We start from the raw sequence: 20,753 nt of genomic DNA on the forward strand, positions 1-20,753 counted from the left end.
GGGCATAAGCAGAACTGAATTCAAGAGAGAGAAGCATACAACTCATTGGACAGATCTCACAACACAAGGGGGGTGATACACTTCCTGAGTCCTTATATACTTAAGAATATCCTCATGTTTGTCCTTAAACACAATTTGGGCTACCTAGGGAATTCTTTAGTTACACTGTTTTTTCCATCATAACTTTTCAGCTGTTGAATCACTAACTTCAGAAATTTTATGTGGTTGAAAAGAAGTGATAAGTCAGCCTTACAATTTTTTACTGTACTAAACTTAGTTAACTTTTGTTTTCCTTAATGTTTGTGAAATAATTCTTGTAATCCCTAAAAATTCAGTACATTACACCAGGATATTTTCCTAAAATATGAGTCTTCTTGATCTCCAGATTCATGTTTTCATTCATTTTAAGCAAGTTTATTATGATATTTTTTGCTATTTTCCAATTCCCATTATTCTACTGTCTTCTCAAAAGAAGTCAATTATGATGTTTTGTTATCTACAATTCATTCTCTTTAACTGCTTTCATTTTTTGCCCACATTCTCCAAATCACTTGGCAGTTTTCTTCAAGCCCAATGTCTCGCTTACTAATTCCATCTTCCATATTATTTTGTTCCTTGCTATTTATAACAAAATATATTCTATAATGCAAATAAATTTCTGTTCTTCTTTATCCTTAGCTACTTTTCACATATTATCTTTGTGTTCTTCTTTTCCCCCAGATGTCATTTGCTGTTTTCTTTTTATTGTAGAACAATTCAATTCTTCCAAATAGTGCTTATCATCTATCTTTTGAATACTAAAATATTTATACAGGGTTCATGCTTAATTTGCTCATCTGCTCATTCTGTTAATTCATCTTTGAGTAACAAAAATTCTCTCTGGCTCTGCCATTTAAACAAAAGTATACACAGTAACTCTCTGATGACTGGACACCAAATGCTTCTCTTAAAAAATTAACATCAACACTCCAAACTAAGGTCGCAGTTACTTCATCAGCTGACGAAGCAGTACAGAGAAGAAATTTAGGACTAGAGGTAGTGAGTCCTTTATCTCTCTGTAATTTCTCTCCAAGCAAGTCTGTTAAAACTCTTAACAAAGATGAGAACCAGATCCACTTGGGCTATGGGCATATCATATGCTATGAGGGGACCCTCCGTTTTGGCATATCTGCCTACTTTCAGGTAAGCCAGACTCCTGAGAGACAGGCTGAATCAGAATGAAACCCTATAACTCATCATTATTTTTGTTTACTGTGCCGGCACATAATTTTTCCTGTTCCTGTAAAGTTGGTAAAAAGACATTTCTTTCACGATTCTCCTCTTAGTCTTAGTCTTACCACTAAGCCAAAACTTCCTGGTAAGCAAACTCTTCCTAGCAAGGAAAATAGGTTGGCTTAAAGAAAAATGGTATGACCACAAAATTTCTCTATTAGTCCTATGACAGCTGAAATCATTTTTTCCTTAATTCTTTTAAAGCATGTCTATACCTAAATCTCTTCCCTCTAAATTAGCAAAGGATAGGACAGTCACTATACCTTGCCTTATACAGCTGATTCTGTATCAATTGTTAGTGTTCTCACATTCAATCCAGTCTAAATGGCATACCTGGTGCCAATTCCAGTTTGTGGTAGCTTCTACTTAGAAATATTTTTCTTTGAGTTTTTAATTATTTTGGTGAATTCAAGGGAAGATAGTTTAACCAACATTAACTTAACTCTATTATTTTTCCTGAAAATCAACTCACCCAATTTAATAATTTAAAACATTAAATCTACATACATATTTTATCTCCTGGAAGATATTATTAGTTACTTCATCAAGAACAGTGTGTGCATACAGCAGGTATTCAATATCAGTTGAGTTAATTCTCCTCATGAGAGACATTTGAAATATATTCAGCATATAAATCAAATAATTTTAAGTACTTCAGTTCCATATTAAAGCAGCACATGTTTTTAAATGCCCTTGCGTGTTCTAAAATGTCCACCTTTCGACCTTGCTCTCGTAGTTCTCCTACAAATATATCAAACAATGTTTCTTTAAAATATAAAGGTAATCTGTCATGGGATTAGATTTTAAAATACATATATATAAAGAATACTAGGAAGACAGTCTAGAATGAAAATAGTAAAAAAAACTCTAGTGACTAAGCCAAACTAAAACTTGTTCAATGATCTAATGAAGAAAGGAACTGTGCCATAACAGATATAGTACCACAGGCATTAAAGCCAAACAGGTCTAAATTCAAATCCTGGCTCTGCCATTTGCTAGCTATATGACCTAGATCCATTTACCTCTCTGAACATTAGATTCCTCATTTGGAAAAACAGGATAATAACCACATTTCACTGAATTGTTATAAGGTTTAAATGAGACAGTACAATTGGTAGGCATTCAGTAAATGGTATAAAATTATACAGTTTTTCTACACACATACACACACATATATCAAGATGAGAGAGAGAGAGAGAGAGAGAAGGAGCATGTGTGTACCTGTGCTTGTGTGTGTTTTTAAAAACCAAACCCTAATCTCTGATCTGACTAGAAGAGCCACAGTATCCCGGGCAAAGGGAAACTTATGCTCTGGGCTTACTTAAAAATTAACAAGCCAACTCCAAACAATAAGGTTTCTTTCTCTTGTCAGAGAGACTAGTGTTAAAAAATTCTAGTATGTTTCCATTACCATTTTAAATAATGCCTTTTTCCTATTTGTCAGCAGGTTTTAGAATTAAGTTCACACGAACAAAAAGGAGTAACAAAAATTATATCTGAGACTCTAAGAGCTTTGTCCATTTTCTCTTTCTGAGGAAAAGAGCCATAGGCAATTCTTCTGCATGAAGAAATATAATACCACAACCACAACTAATCAGACCAGTGGGTTAAGCCAGAGTGATGAGACAGAGGTGAAACCTACCACCTATGACTACGGCAATATCAGGATCACTCATCTGATCTTCTCTCCAGGAACAGGGAGAAGAGATGAATATAGAGAAGTATGTAGTACTTATAAGGAATGAAGACTTATTCTTCTGAGCTATTATTATGTAATTTTGAACAATGATCAACCACTATTACAGAGTCCCTAGGATAACAGCTCAATTTCTAATTCTTGGAAATACTGGAATGCAGAAAAAAATTACACTGCTATTGAGTATTCCATGCTTCCCTACATCAAGTAAAGCACTGCTTCTGAAAATTTTTGGTCCAGTACCCTTAATCACAGAGGAAAGTAAAGATTACACCTTTGAAATTTCCCATTGTACCTTAAATTCATGTGAATTGTTTACTCTATGCCATAATATATCAGGGACTTTTAAGCTGATGCTTCAGAAAGATATGCCATATTTATCCCCCATTTTCATGTATCTTCGAAAATACCAATCAATGCTTTCTCCCAGAAAAGGAGAATCTAAATTGAACAATATAGGCTTAAGATAACCTAGATAATTTTCCTCAAAACTTGAAAGATTCCAGTTTTTACATAAATCAAGAAATATAAAATTATTTTTCTGATGCCCAGAATATTTATCATAATAAACTCAACTCACGATCTGATGTGTGGGAAATCCTCTTCAATTTTGCTTCCTGTGTTTTTAAAAATTTGTAATGCAGCTTCTGCTACTTTTTCATCATCCATTTTGAGACAAGCCAAGAGTGATTCAAATGTTTCAGCAGAATGAAAGGAAATGGGATGTGTAAATGAGAGTACCTACAAAATTGATCATAAAAATGATTTGTAAAACCATTTCATCTTTAAAACACAGATCCAAAATATTACATTAGAAATAGTACAAAGTCAATACAAAACTAAGCTAACAAGAAACTGAGAGCATTACAACTAAAACTTAAATATATAACAGAATGTTCCTATGCAAAAAGATGGCATGATATAAAGAAGTCATTTCTTCCAAAATTAAATTACATGTTATTATGCTTCTAGTCAAAATAATTGGGATTTTGATTACTGTTTGGGGTATTTTTTGGCGGGGAGGAGGAACGAGGATAAGAGAAAAGGGGACAGAAAGAATTTAACAAAGTATCTTCTAAATAAAGGTCCCTATAGGAGACTAGGTAAGAACAGTTTTGAAAAAAGTAAACTAGGGAAAGGGATAAAACACTTATCATGTAGTAAAAACCAAAAATATATATAAAGTTACACTAACCAAATCAACATGGTACTAACATTAGAAAATCATGAAACAGAGAAAGCAAAGTAATAGACCTTAGCATATATGAGAATTTAGATTACATAAATTGTAATTAATTATAAAGAATGCAACAGAAAACAGTCCTGAGAAAACTGAATAGCTATTGGGAGAAAAATCAAATTAGACCCCCCCCCCCACCGTACACAATTTCAAAATAAATTTCAAATGGATTAAGATTTTAAAAAACAAAAACAATAAAAACTCTCTGAACACGTATAAGCAATGGAAATCAAATCTGGCATACCAAAGAAAAGCCAAAAAAAATACTGCATATAATGTCATATTTATAAGACTTGAAAATAATCAAATTAAGCAATATGTTATTTAGCGATTTATACATAGTTATAGAGGATAAAACTATAAAGAATGTTAAGAAAATAATAAATCTAAAATTCAGGACAGTAATATCTGGGAGACGTGAGTCAAGAAGAAAAACCACTCAAGGATCACAACAGTATTTTTAATACTCAATTTAATTTAACATTCTATTTACTTTTCACTGGTTTCATTTTATTATATGCTTCATAACTTACATATAATAGAATACATTTTTATATGTCAAATATATCCCATAAAAAAAGCAAAGGAAATAAAAAGCTCATTCAAATCACTTAAAAAAAACACAAAAGTTTGAGATATCAGTGGATATATGAATAAAAGGTAAAAATAATGAATTCACCATAGGGAAAACACCAATAATTAAAGTATGGAAGATGGGCCTCATTAGTAATAATTATGCAAATTAAAACATCATTTTTGTTTATCAGATGTGCAAATCTTTTTAAAATTTATAATTTTCCATGTTGTAAGGGTTAAGAACACGAGTACCTTCATACACTATTGATGGGATATAGTACAATTTTTCTGTAAAGGAATTTGAATACATATATCCAAGAATTTTGAAAATAGTCATCCTCTTTGACCCGCTAATGCCCTTCTAGTTTTCAAAAAAAAAAAAAAAAAGACACTACCAAGAGAAATATTCATCTTATACTGTTTATAAGAATAAAATTAGAAAAATCTAAATAGCCAGCAACAGGAAAACAGTAACACTATGTTACCCCAAAAGTGGACTAATGAGCATTTCAAAAAATAACATCTATTATTATTTTTACCATGAGCCAGGCACTGTGCTGTACATGATTTAATGTAGTCCTCTGTGAGATAAGTACTTAATTAATTATCTCCATTTCAGATGAAGAAGCTAGGCAAATAATGTGCCCAAAAGCACACAGCTAGTAAATGACAGCCAAAAATTAGATCTGTTTTGATACTCCTAAAAATACTGAGAAAATGCTTATACTTTAACAAGAAAAAATAGTTCAGGATACAAAATTGCACATTCAGTCTGATCTCAACTATATAACACTATGCATTTTTTGAAGATTAAAAGGAAACAAGAGAAACTAATCAATGTTTGTATATGATGGGCCTACAAATGTTTTGTTTATCATTTTATATATTCTAAGTTGTCAGTAATGACCTGATAGTTTTATAATCAGTAAAAGGCAGTAGTATGTTTTATGAAACAAAATAAAAACCAAAATAGGGTTTTAGGAAGAATTTGGCTCATTCTGTGGCAGTCAGTACCTTCTCTGCTTAGTAATGATACCTTAAATCATACTCCACTATTTTAATGTAATTAATACAAGGCTAGATTATAGAATTTAAATCTGAAAATATTCAGCTTACATGTCAGAATATGCAGTTCCTAAATTATCTGAAACAACTTTACGTTATATAAACTTAAGAAGCAAACCTCAAGAACAGTAATATAAACTATGTATGTTTAACAGTTATCTAAGTAGGCACTTGATTTCAAATAGACATTTACCTTAAGCAGTTCAAGACCTGCCCTGATGGCTTGATCAGTTGGAACACCCTCATCTTCATCATCTGCTGTTCCATCTATAGATTTGTTCACTTGCTTAATAAGAGCACTGAAGTATGACAAAAAATAAAACTGTCATTTTTTCAACTGTTATTTAATAGCAGTGTCAAACAAAATCCTAAATCTTACATATACACTACATCCAAATCACATACAAATGATATATAGCTGTTTCTCAAACACTAGTGCAAAACAAATAACTATGATAAAATACTTCGAGATGTTTCATTTCAAAAGCAGTTATTTTCCCTTGCCCATTCAAATGAAGTAAAAATGTTACATGATTTGCTCTTTATTAAAGCTATCAATATCTTTATTATTGTCTTTTCCATGGATGGCCTGAGCCCAAACACAAAAATGATAGATTATTTTTCAATTATCTAAAATTCATTATTAGTCCAGCAAGTAAAAAACTATATACTAAAATAAAAAAGGATAAATGGCAACCTTAAGCACTTTCAAACCATTTGCCAAATATTATAGTGTGTCAGGCAGAGCTACAAGAGCCAGAAACACACAAGCCAGCTCCTAAAAGTTATAAAAATACCTAGATAGCAGATAAACGATACAACCTCACTAGAACATTAGAAAAAGAACTACAATACAATAGATCAAAAGGTAAACACGATGTTTTCAAACTTTCTTCTAAAAACAAGCTTATTACTTTATTAAACAGCTGTAATACATTGACAATTATCTAAAATAATCATTTACACTGATGAGTATTTGTTCTTTTTACAAAAAACACCAGGATAAACAGAAATATAAAACATACCAAAATACAAGAAAATTGAATTATTCAGCGTTCTTTAAAATGTTTAGTAAACATATGTTTGTACAAAAATATTATGTCCTCAAATTTAAAGTCAAGCTACGAGTCAAATGTATCTGTCTCCCTTACAGGGTCCCCTTAGATTTATCATCCCTCTAAGAGCTGATATTTCTGAGAGTGTTTCTCTTCTTTTTCTGCTCATTTTCCTTGATTATTCTATTCTCCAATCATCCTAAATTGAAATCTTCAATCTGAATCCTCTTCCCATATTTTCACTGACCCTAAGATTTTTTACCTAGATATACCACAGGAATGAAAAATAGCACATATCCCAAATTAAACTCATTATTTTCTTCCATGACTGAAGGCATGAAGCTCTCAGTCTAGTGAAGGAAGGCCAAAGCAAACACATAAAAAAGATCAGAGAATAATGAGGACTACAAAAAAGGCCATGACAAGAAGTGAAGTTCTTTAGCGGAGGTAATTAGGAAAGGCATTTCTGAAGAAGTACAACTAAGCTTATAAGTGAAGAACAACAGTCATACAAAAAAAATCTTTGGGGAAAAAACATCAAACCAACAGACTAAAGAGAAGCAACTGAAAAACGATTTAAAAATACTAAGAATTCAGTGAAGCAACACCAACAAAACACTCAAAAATTAATAGTGCTTTTCTGTATCAGCAAAAGCCACCTAAAAACCAGAGAGGGGCTATCTATTCATAATCACAAGTCAGAAATGTATTTTTCTATAAGTCACTTGGTGTTGGGCAAGATTCAACAAATACACACTAAGGCTCATCTGGAAGAATTAATGCATGTTCGTGAACAGCTAATAAATTTTATGGGAAGAGGGATGAAAGAACTTCCCCTATGAGATAAAAATGTATCATAACCTCAAAAGACAAAAGAACCAAAAAGAAAATCCAGTAAGGGTCCGAACCATCTAAGAATTTATGCTATAATAAAGGAATATCTCAAATCAAATGAGAATAAATGAATTTCTGAACAAATGAAGTTGGTACAACTATCTATCGTGTGCCTTAAAAAAGGGCTGGATCTCTATGTTTGCCTTATACTAAATTCCAGGCTAATTACAAATGTAAATGTAAAAAACAGAACTGCTAATATGATACCAAAGGCAGAAAGAAACCATAAAGGAAATGACTGACATACTTAATTTTATAATTTAATATTTACTAATGTCAAGCAATCCAACGGGGATGACAGCCTGGGATTTAAAAGGCAATCCAACTGGGACGACAGCCTTAGTTTTTATAAAGCATTTGTATAATCAATAAGAAAAAGACAATTCCTCTGAGTCCCTCATAGAAAAATAAGGCATTCCCCCAAAAGATGCAATTAGCCAAGAAACATGAAAAAAAAAAGTTCAGCTTGAATAACAAATATTCAACTTTATTTGTAATACAAAAGTTTTTTAAATGGTACCATCATTCATTCACTTATAAAATGACAAAGATGGAAAAGGTTAATAACCACTGTCGGAAAGAGTCAGGTGAAATGGACACTTATTGACTGTTAGAAGAGACTAAAAGTATAATCTTTCTGGAGGCTCATTGTACAGTATGGTGGTTAACCAAATAGGCTCTGGAGCCAGACTTCCTGGGTTTAAACGCTGTTCTCCACTTCCCAGAAGTGGGAAAGCTACTCAACATCTGTGTAATTCACTGCTCCTTATCTATAAAATGGGAAAAATAATAGCTGCCATCTCATAGAGAAGTAAAATTAGTTAAAACATGAAAAACTCTTAGAGTCATCCCAGGCATGTTATAAAGCACTAATTGCTACTGGTTATAGTTTATGTTTTGATATATCCTTCTAGATCACTAAGACCCCCTGATTGCTAAAGCCAAAGGCCTGTTTCTTGGTCCTCAGACTCTGTTTATTCATAGTATACCTTACTTCTGAAAACTTTCTCCATCTCAAATTTCAAAACAGTGCAATAGTATAGTCTTCTTACATTTCTGTAATTTCTCTACTGTAAAAAAATTTCCAAGGTTCTGTCCACCATCTTTTTACTTCTTTCTATGCAATCTCAGGAGACTACTAATCCCCTTTCACAGTTTCACATTAAACTCAACATTCCTTGATTTTAAAAATATTGTTATGTCCAAATAAGAAGCACATCATTTCTCACATCCTTCAAAAATAGCTCCCTTCATTCTTTTCAAGGTATTATTATCCTCTACATCATTTGAACTTGAACCCTTATATTTCTGATTCTTCTTTGCCTTTATGCACCATTTCCAGTAAGGTGACAATTTTTTAGATTGTTCTTTTAAAACTTCCCACAAATGTGTTCCTTCCTTTCCATCCCACTACCATCCATAGGCAATTACAATAATACCCTGGCAAGCTATCTCTTCTACTGCCCTCCTCCTGTCATCTCAATCATCCATGGTTCTCAACAGATCAAAAAATAAAGTAAAAGCTCTAAAGCTCAGTCTCAAAGGCCTTCTGATTCCAACCTAGTTTTTAAGGATCATCTCATAACACCTTTATACCACTCCATATTATAACTTAAATAGATGACAATCATTTTCTGAATATCCCTGTTCTTTCCTATCCAGATAACTTGATTTCTGTTAATCTCAATGCCGAGAAAAAGCTTTCTCCCATCTTTCTAGAAACAAAATCTTACCCATTCTTCCCTCTTAGTTGAAGATAGCCTCTTTCCCTGAACTCTATTTGTACTAATCTTATTGAACCACGACATAATCTCCTGATTAAAAATATGTATTCTACTACGAGACAGAAGGCAGATGAACAGCAGAGAGTATGCTTTGCCAATAACTGACTAGTATTGCTTTGAATAGAGAAGGCATGGGATTATTTATTAAATTAATGAATTTTAGTCTGATTCAGATTCTTCCTCTTATTAATACAGAGCATTCTAGTCTTTGTTTTATTTTTTAAATCTCAGAACCACCTCTTCAAATGAAAACTGATGAAAAGGAATACAAAGTGATTACTGGGTAACCAAAGTAAGGTCTATTTGTGAGGGGTCAAGGACCCAAAGCTATACCTAATTGCCCTCTCTAACAAAACATCACAAAAAGGGCTTCACTGAGTACAGGATGAAAAATCATTAGTACTCCTTACTTTAGATTCTAGTATATACCCCACAAAGGACACTACTGATGACTAATGAACCAGTATGCTATATATATTGTATAAGTACTTTATTTTTTCAACCAGTTGAAAACATTTTAAGAAAAAGTTTTTTAAAAAACCTCTTCCCACATTTCATAAAAGGGAATGCAGATATAAAAAGAAACAATTTTCCAAGGTGCCACAGTCAGGTAATATCAAAGCTGAAACTTTAAAAGAGGGTAAAAAACAACATTTTCAGTTTTTCAAGTATCCATGAAAATGCATCACATGTTCCTTCATAACAGATTTACCTAGTTTTCTTTTCTTGAGGGTATAACTAAAATATGTTTATTTGATTTTATTTATTTATTTTTTGAGACAGAGTCTTACTCGGTTGCTCCAGCTAGAGTGCAGTGGCATCATCATAGCTCACTGCAACCTCAAACTTCTAGGTTCAAGCAATCCTCCCACCTTAGCCTCCCAAGTAGGTAGGATTATAGGTATGTGCCACAATGTGGGGCTAATTTTTCTATTTTTAGTAGAGATGGGGTCTTGCTCTTGCTCAGGCTGGTCTTGAACTCCTGAGTTCAAGCAATCCTCCTGTCTCGGCCTCCCAGAGTGCCAGGATTGATTACAAGAGTGAGCCACTGAGCCTGGCCTAAAATATGCTTCTATTATCTAATCTATGCAAGCTAACAAAAAAGAGGATTTCCTGGTATACTGTGAACAGATAAAAATTAGATTTGGATTGACAATTTCTCACATAATTTGAACCACTACTTAAAATAAATAACAATAAAAACTATACCAATACACACAGATAAGTGTATACATATACACACATACAAATACATAAATGAGTATATATGCAAATATACACAGATGAGTAGCTAGTTTGTTGTTTTGTATATAGCAGGTACTCAATAGTAACTAACCCCCTAAATGTGTGAATGAATAAATCTTAATATTTTTATATACAAATACCTGATCGATTCAGTATCTATGTGCACAGGTGCTATTCTCTCCAAGAGAAACTTGATCATTTCCAGGAAAGGATTTGTAGGCTGTTTGGGGTTGCCCAACTTCTTAGTTATTTCACGCTGTAATGCAGATTTTTTAAATATTATAACAATATGTTTAAACAAATCATTACATTAAAATGTTAAGAACCTACAATAATAAAAACCATATAATACTGGTGCTAGAATAAACAAATCAATTAGATTTGAATAAATCCAGAAAAAAAAAGACTGGATTAAGAATTTAGCATATGGGAAAGGTACCATTTCAAGTAAATAGGAAAAAGGCAGATTATTCAATCTATTGTATTAAAATAACTGGACAGACATTTGGAATAAAAACAAAGGTAGGTCTTTATTTCATATCTTACACCAAAAATATCTGAAAAGGATAAAACTACAAAAGAATAAAATCAAGGGTCACTGAATATACAAACTTCAGCAAGCAATTATCAGAGGAGCTTGTTAAAACTACAGATTTCTGCATCTAACTCTGAGGATTCTCATTTAGTTGATCTTGGATAGAGCCAAGAATAATCTTCTCTCAAAAGCATCTCACAAGATACATGGGTAACAGATTAAGAAACACTGACAATAGTAAATATTTTCATTAACCTACAACAGAATAAGATTTTATAAGCAGGACACCATAAGCAAAAACCATAAGGAGAATAGTGACAGACTCAGCTAGATGAAAACAGAAACTTCAGTATGTAAAGAACATAAAGAAAATGAAAGAGCAAACTACAATTGACAGAAAATTATTTGCAACTTAACAGACAATACCATGTGACAACTAACAAATCAGTATGATAAAGACAAATACCATTTTATAAAAATAGGCAATGATTATAAACACACAACTTACAAAAGAAATATGAAGGGCCAATAAACTAAAAGAGAAGAAACGGTCAGATGACTAGCAACCAATAAATACAAATCCATCAAAATAACTGTTTTCATTTGTTTTTATTTGGTTTTTGTTTCCAGCAATGATATTGGCCGATACTGTTATGTGTTAGAAAACCGTCACTCTCATTACTGGTGATTACCATAAGACTAATTCAGTTCTGGAGAACAATTTACCAGTAAATATTAAAGGCTTTAAAAATGGACCTTTAACCCTTGCAATTGTACTTCTTGGAATTTATCCTTAAAAAATAATCAAGATATATAGCTATCAAGGCATTAATCATACTACTCTTTAAATTAATCAAAAAGTGGGGGAAAATCTCAACATGTAACACAGTGGACTACTCAATAAATTATGTACATATATTCAATGGTATGCTATGTAGCTATTAACTCCTACAAAAAGTTTAATGACAATCAAGTAAAATGTTCAAAACTATATGATATAATCTCATCTGGGAAGGATATATACCATAAAATTAATAGCAATTGTTTCTATAGAGATTATAGTTTATCTGTATTGTTATTTATGTGACATTTTCTAAATTTTACATAATGAATATAAATTACTTTTTATAAAAATGGGGAACTAAAAAAGGGTGTGAGGACTTTTTCAAATTGAGCTCTTATAATTTCTCTCCTTACCACACAACCTTCAGCCTGCTTGCAGGAACATGTTGGACTAACAAGTACTTCTAACTGTTTTCTTATTTTCTCATCATCTTCCAACACCTGTGTGAATTTCTTCATGAAATCCTGAGCCTTACCAGGATCTGGCAAATTTCCTTAAAATAAATGAAAATTCAATTAAAATACAAAAGAAAATCTCAAAATAATAAAAGATTGACATTTTTCATTCCTTTTATTACTTTTATAATCCTTACCTATGAATTTGGTTTAGTTTAACAAAACAAATTGTGAGGCACCTTCAACAGTTAATTTTCACAAATAAAAATATGCTCTTTAGAAATATAAAATAGGATCACTGTGAAGGGACACCTATACAGGGGAAAAGACTAAACCGGCTATTTCTAAATAACCCCTTATAATATTTAAAGGCATTAAATGTCAACAGCAATAATACCACTTTTATTACTTCCCCTTGAGCTTGTTGCATACATTCTTCTCTTATAATTCATAGCAAGAGATTAATCAATAAGTTTTCCCTTTAAGAAACTATTTTCCTGTATTTCCATGTTTATTGTTAAACGAACCCAGAAATAATTCACATATACACACATGCTATCTAGCACTGACATATACTGAGCAACATATTCCAAGTGTTACTACTGGTTATATCATTACTGCATGAAAAAGGATAAGTCTTTGAATTAAAAATGATTTTTATACTATTCTCCTAAGATGTCTATGTATCAAAACACTTACAAGAGCTAATAAAATGCTGATGCTAGTATCTTTTTTCTGGATACTTAACTGTTAAAGAGAACCAGACTAAGATAACTCTAACAACAACAATCGTAAGATAGGACTATAAAAATACTAGAAATTCAACTGAATCTTAAAATATGAATACAGTATACATGCATTCTTTAAGTTCACATACAACTCTGAAATGTTAAATCCTGGTGAGAGTGATTTAATCACTGAATGTAGTAAGAATTCATTAATACATTAATTGTAAGTACTTGCTTTATGACCTTCTCGTGTTTCTATAATACAAAAAAATCAACTGCAAAGAAAGAGAACCACATTAAAGTGCAACAAATAAACATGATCAATTATAGAAGATAAACTAAATGTTTACATAATCAGCACCTGAGGGCAAGATGGAAAATTGTTAGTGCAGGCACTTTGCAATCTGTGTTCCAAAGATCACTAGCCGTTCACTAGAGTTTAATAGTGTTCAGAAAAAGGTATTGTTTTCAAATAATTTTGGAAAATGTCACTTTGTAGCCCATTCATAATAAATAGGCATCTCATGAAACTACAGCAAGTCTTATTATAGAAAACAAAGGCGGGGAAGAAAAAGAAGGGAGAAAACAAAAAGAAATGTTTAATTCAGCATTCTATAAACATACATGACCATGGAACCCTTTTTTTCTCACAAAACTATTAACACCTGTAAGATACCAGTGTTCCTCAGAAAAGAATGTGGGAAACACTGTACTTGCCAGAAGAAAATGGACAGAGGGGGAAAAAAATGTGAATATAGAGAATGCTTCCTGTAGGGGATAGTATCCACAGCTAAACTACTGAGGAAATAGTTATAAAAAAGTAATAGCCCAAAATGACTTGCTATAGCAAGTTATCCTAGAGGACTAAAAACTAGTTTACCCAGGACTGAAAGATATTTTGGTCTTAAGAAGCTCTACTCACGCTAAAACTTTCATCACTTAATCCAAAACCCAGTGAGTTAGGTTTACTATAATCCTCAGTGTCTTAACATTATGTCCATACATATCTTGGAATATTTAGCATCTCAGATCCATCTTAAAATCTCTTCCTTTTAAGTTCAAGTAGAAGCATTCCTCCAGGTGTTCCTGATTATCCCTCTGCCCATATGCTATACAGTGATCTCTGAGGTGGTAGGAAAAACAATTTGCAAAAACAGCTACTTTTTGAGCTTCAAGTCAGTGACCAAAACAAAAACAAAAACAAAAACAAAACCAGCCAGCTAAGCTACTCTTCCCTACTCCTGCACCAAACAAAGGAGAAACAACACATCATAATTTACTGTTAAATGCAATTAAATAACATTTTATTTAACATCACTTAAACCAAAAAAGCATATTAATATATTTTCAAAGAACCTGTTATGTAGTTATTAGGTATACCCTTTACTTTAAATTTTGGCTCACAGTGAAATTAACTTCAAATAGATTCACATGAGAGCAAGCAACACCAAAGCACAGATTGTTTTTACAGTAAGCTTATATAACAATTTAAATAAACTCTCAAAAATAAATTTATATACTAAATCCTTTCTCCAGCTCTTGCTCATATAAGACACTGAAGAAAATTTGAAATTCCTATGTTGTCATAGCCTATTACGACACACTGCATGAAATAATTACAAAAAATATTTCAGTTAAATAGTAAATTTTATACAGATTTAAAATAACTTACTTGTAATAACCATCACTTTTGAAAATATGGCCTTGACACTGGCATCTGTCTGTAAATCACACAAAAAAAATGCAAAATTAAAATTCCTTGACAAGAATCTTCATTACATTCTGCAGAAAATTAGATAGGTATAACCTATTAATGCCCTTACCACTACTGTATCCTTCTTTAGCTATTTTTAAAACTCTAGACGAACCAAATGGGAGGTGGAAGTGAATTCATTCTCCACTGTTGTCACCTCTTATCCTGTTTTGTCCGCACTCAAACAAAAAAGACTGCTACAATACATTTTGGGACAGGTAGACATTTTAGGTTTCTTAAGTTTTGACAGACCAGGGAAACTAAGTTTAGAAAAGGAACAAAACACCCAGGAAATGTTAGTTTTCAAGTTTTTGGCCTTATTTGAAACAAAAAGTTGACACAAGTATAAACTCTGAGGTATTCCTAAAATTTTTAGGCCTAAGAATTACAAAGTACAGTCATGAAGCTTATGGGGAAGACTCTGGAGAAAGACATTAAAAATAAAAATATCACTGACGTGTATTAAAGATGTTTCTAAGAGTGCTAGATATGGGTTGCATCAGAGTAGCATTATTTCAGTGAATGAATGTGCTCACTGCATTGTACTGCATGTAATACATTCATGTACAACTGCATGTAAAGTCTCATGTATAAAAGACGTTTCTCAGAATAATTATTTGCTGCTATCAGGGTAGTGTTATTTTAAAAAAAACAAAAACAAAAAGATGTCACTGAGCAAGTCTTTTTAAAATACTGAGCTAGATAAACCTTGAATTGAAGGCAATGAATTAAACAAACAAACCAGCCCTAGTGAGAGCAAGCTTGCTAAGAAGTGAGAGGAAAAGCATAATAAAGTACAAGAATTCTCAAATATTTGGAATTTAAAGTATTGAACAGCTCTGTCTAGAAACATATGATTTATACTATTGTTTTATTTGGAGAGGGGAACAGGGTGATACTGGGCTTTCAAGAAGCTTATCAACATGAAAAAGAAACAGGACCAACAAAAGTATAACACCGGAAATTACAAAGTCACTTGTGAGTAACACTGAGCATTATTAGTTTAATTAATTGAAGTAGAAGGACTGTGTTTCTGAGCTAAGAATTAAAAACTGACTTAACCAGACTGAATAATGAAGAAAGCAAAAAACGAAAACAAAACAAAAAAACCATACTGATTGTTAAGTATCTAAGAGTCTTCCTGGTAAAACGGGAAGAAATATAAACACCCAAAAGTTAAATATAGCTTTGTATTTTCTCTACCTTTAACTCTATAATGTCTACTATAATTCTTAGTATAAAGTGAATATTAAATAATCTCAAAGAATGTGGAATTCTTCTCACACCAGAATTCCAATTTGGGGTACTAGCCTCCTCCATTCTGTTTCCTCTTCAACCCTGCCATACATGAATGAGAATTTCCTCTTCAATGTGGATAACTTGGTAATTAAGACAAGCAAAAAGAAAATTCCACAAAGTAGAAGGGAAGTAAACATCCTAATTGAACTGAGATTGTATTTTGTGATTTCACAACTTTGCTTTTCACGACTGAGCAGGAAAGTCATGAGACCCTCCCAAGATTTTACCAATAGGCAAAAGGAAGAAGCTCCCACTAAATAAATTGTAAAGTCTCCCACTAATACATAAATTTTAAACAGTGAAAGTCAAAAACAAAGTTATATTTGATCACAATCTCACGTATCATGCTTGTTCAACATATGATAGACACATTTAACATTCTACCTGGCTGCTATTATGACTTCAATAATGCCTAAAATCGGAAATAATTTTATACACATGCATATAAAAATGTCTTATTACATTTTTTTAATTAACACTTTTATATCTTTGCCCAGAAGGAAGTAAATTAATACAGCTCTAGGTAGCAAACAGAGGTACTTTACCCAGAGATTACTGACTGAAACACATGCTTATTGACTGAAACACACTAATTTCAATGGGGTTAAGAGAAAGGAAACAGTAGAATCACTAAATTAGTTTTGAGTCATTTATTTCAAGAGAAAACATATCCTAAGGTTCAATATACTCAATAACCATAGGAAAAAAGTTTATATTCAATAAAACATAAACAAAAAGGTTGTTAGCCTATAAAACAAAAATACTGTTCAAATGTAAGCTTCAATTAAGCAAACAAATGGTACAAAATGTCTTATTACTTGTGATTTGAAGGCTTAAAAAAAATAGTGAGAGAGTCGCTGTAAACCACTCAAACAAATGGTGTTAGTTTATTGCTTTTAGGGCAAATGGCCAATTTATGCCTAGGGAAACTGGAAATTTTCTCCCCTTAGATGAAACAATACTGATCTATTGATGTCTGTCTTATGAACAAGAGGAGTATGTGTTGGGGGGGCGAGCTTGAGGGGATCACTATGGACTGAAAAAGAAATAAAGAGTAATACTACATTGTTTTCCCTGAATGCAATTTAAAATGACCACACATACTACTTTTTAGATGAATTATGCCTTTTACAGGCCTACATATAGCGTTCTCAATTAAAAAAGAAATCCAGAATCATTCTAAATGTCCAAAAATAAAATGATACATCCACTGGATGAATACCATCATTAAATTATAATTATGAAGACCAGGTAGTACATTAAAATCATATTAATTATAAGTAAAAATATCAAGATATCTAACTATAATTACATGATTATTGAAACTTTCTAAAACCACAGGAGTACATAAAAATGTTGGGAGCATCTTAGAAAGGCAAGATGAAGTGTAATTTTATCCTATTTCCTATTCTTCCAATAATGCTGAGCTGTATTGAGCTCACTGTAGTTTGGAGCCCAGGGCCTCATGTAGCATGTATAACTCACATGTCTCTTTACCTTGGGAGTCATATGAACTATTTTTCAAGTTGCATATAACTCATGCACAGAAAACAATAAAAAATAACAAACTTTTCATTAAATTAGAAAGGATCATTTTGTTTTTGAAGTTTTTATTCTATTTTTACAATAAAACACCACAGTCCCAAGCAAAAAAATTTTTTCTAGTATGGCAGTCAATGTGTTAAAATTAGTTTTCTGATTTAGGAATCATAAGTTCTACAGTCAGAACTCTTCCATACAGAAAGAATTATTTAACACACAGCAACAATGGTAAATAGTAACTAAAATACATGTGTTTTACAAAACTCAACATCAAAAAAATGTTTCTTTGAAATTAACTCACTTTGGGTTGCTTAATTAAGTCAAGCAAATCCTTTACTTGATGTCGAAGCAGATTTTGACATTTCCACATTTCATTCAACGCTCTGAAAAACACAAACATGTAAATTTAAATAACAAAACAGGATAAAAATAATTCTAGAATATTTCAACTAAATAACTTTTTTAAAAGGTTCAAATTCCACAAGTAGATGACACAGATGAAGTAAAACTCACAGAGGGAAAGAAAGGAATCAAATATAACACGATCAAAAGAAAGTACATAGTGGTGGTTGCGTTTTGCTTTGTATAAAAATAGAGAAGATCTATCATTAACTGGAGCATATCGGTAAGCTAAGGAGTAGGAATTGACTCGAGAAATAAAGGAATAACTAAATGATGGAATTAGGCCCTGTAATAGGCAGGATGAAATGAAATCAAAGACACAAACAGAAAACTTAGCCATGAGTGGTACCTTTTCTTAAAACATAAATCTAGTTATATTTAAATTTCCAACTTTCTGAAATTATTTATGTTATTAATATAAATGAATATTCTTTTTATATGGCAAAAATCCTAATGTCCTCTTAACAGCTACATTGTTCTCAAGCAGAAATTTAAATCTAAAAAGAAATTATACAGGTACTCAAGAAAATATATGTAAATCATAGAGAACGATTAGCATTAATATTAGATTACAGAATGTCAGAACCACACGTTTTAAAATTTAAAAATGAAATTTCCAAAACCAAAAAATATACTTTTCATCACTTTATTTTCAATTATCTACACTTCTATTAACCTCTATTACTATACATATGAAGCACTGACAAATAACAATAATACAATACAGAAGCATATAAAATCACCTTTCATAAACCAGACAACTGTTTAATATTTTAATATTTTCATACTCCCCTTTAAGAATATTTTTTAAATGCCTTTGGATTTTTTTTAAAGGAGATAAATTAGTTTAAATTTGGACACTTAAATTCCTTTATAGTAATCACTTCAAAATGGTACTGGCAGAACAACAGTATTAGGGCATTTTCATCTTAGAAGTTAAATTCTAAATAGCTATACTTTACTATTTTCAAGTTACTAAGCTCTATAAAATTTCACTGGCATAATTTAAAATATAAACATTAAAAGCAAAATGATCACTATCCAGTGGACTATAAAAATCTAACAACTAAGTAGGAGTTATATAATTAAAATAATTTTCAAAGAAACAGAGTAGTCATCTGTGAAATTACTTCTGAACTCCAAGGTCAATGTATACTCTCTCTCCTTTGCACTTAATCATTACAACTTCTGAAAGGCCAAGATTTTGAAACCTGTCTTCACTTAAAGAGGAAATTATTTTATTAAAGACAAAATCTCAAGCAATTCTAAAGCCCGTTATAAACTATAATGGCTATAGCTTAAATCCAAAAGTGATCATTAAGAATTTCTATTATAACGTATTTAGGAAGACTGTCTTCTCAAGTATTTTAATAAAATTATATTAAGCAGCAAGGCAATCTGTCCTTGTTTATTGCCTTTCTATAATAAACAATTCTTTAAAAAAGAGAAAAAAGTGGCCAAGCGCGGTGGCTCACGCTTGTAATCCTAGCACTCTGGGAGCCTGAGGCGGGCAGATCGTTTGAGCTCAGGAGTTCAAGACCAACCTGAGCAAAAGCGAGACCCCGTCTCTACTAAAAAAATAGAAAGGAATTATATGGATAACTAAAAATATATATAGAAAAAATTAGCCGGGCATGGTGGCGCATGCCTGTAGTCCCAGCTACTTGGGAGGCTGAGGCAAGAGGATTGCTCGAGCCCAGGAATTTGAGATTGCTGTGAGCTAGGCTGACGCCCCGGCAATCTAGCCTGGCCAACAGAGTGAGACTCTGTGTCAAAAAAAAAAAAGAGAAAAAAGTTATAGTAGCAGAGAAACAATATCATGATACAAAGACAAATATCCACTTATTTAATCTTAATCTGAATTCCAGCTCTGTCACCAAATATGTAAAAACTCTAGTTAGATCTTGGGTACTCTTACATTTGTTATCTGACATTTTAGACAATTAATTCTGTCACTAGGGCTTCTCCAAACCACAAGTTTGCAGCAACTCAAGGAAAAACACAGCTACCACTGTGTTTCAGTCAGGGACCTATTCAAATGTCAAAAAGAACCTCTCCTCCAACCTTTTGCTCTCAGCTGAGCAAATCACCTACCAAACTCAGAAGAATAAAACTGCCTAGATGCAAACCTGCTCAATGAAAGAGAAGATGACAACTAAGATATCTGCTACTAAATCCTACTCTTGTCACTAACAGAAGTTCTGGGAAACTTGTGGGAGGTGGAACTACACACTGTCATCAGACAGTACTCAAGACTGCCTCCTATTCTCTTTTTCAATAATCAAGATATTTAGTTTACTTAGGAAATTATCCAAAAACTGGTTTACATCAAAAACTCTAAAATATAGGAAATACTTTAACTTCCCCACAAAAAAGCAGTCATAGCATAAAATAATTGGGTCTTTCAACAAGAAAGAATCTTTACCAA

General features: G+C 32.1%; 1 protein-coding gene across 7 annotated transcripts in view; it reads right to left on the reverse strand.

Annotated features, from left to right (window-relative positions):
• Window positions 1-20,753, reverse strand: part of PDS5B (PDS5 cohesin associated factor B) — a 163,933-nt gene that overhangs the window by 53,696 nt on the left and 89,484 nt on the right. For all 7 annotated transcript variants that reach the window (XM_045566941.1, XM_045566939.1, XM_045566945.1 and 4 more), the window contains exons 14-19: window positions 18,225-18,306; window positions 15,002-15,050; window positions 12,560-12,699; window positions 10,968-11,083; window positions 6,043-6,148; window positions 3,549-3,709 (exon numbers count right to left, since the gene is read on the reverse strand). In XM_045566941.1, the coding sequence (XP_045422897.1) occupies window positions 3,549-3,709; window positions 6,043-6,148; window positions 10,968-11,083; window positions 12,560-12,699; window positions 15,002-15,050; window positions 18,225-18,306 (654 nt within the window). The remainder of the gene's footprint in view (window positions 1-3,548; window positions 3,710-6,042; window positions 6,149-10,967; window positions 11,084-12,559; window positions 12,700-15,001; window positions 15,051-18,224; window positions 18,307-20,753) is intronic.

The sequence above is a fragment of the Lemur catta genome, chromosome 13 (assembly GCF_020740605.2).
Source record: "Lemur catta isolate mLemCat1 chromosome 13, mLemCat1.pri, whole genome shotgun sequence".
Taxonomy (NCBI): domain Eukaryota; kingdom Metazoa; phylum Chordata; class Mammalia; order Primates; family Lemuridae; genus Lemur; species Lemur catta.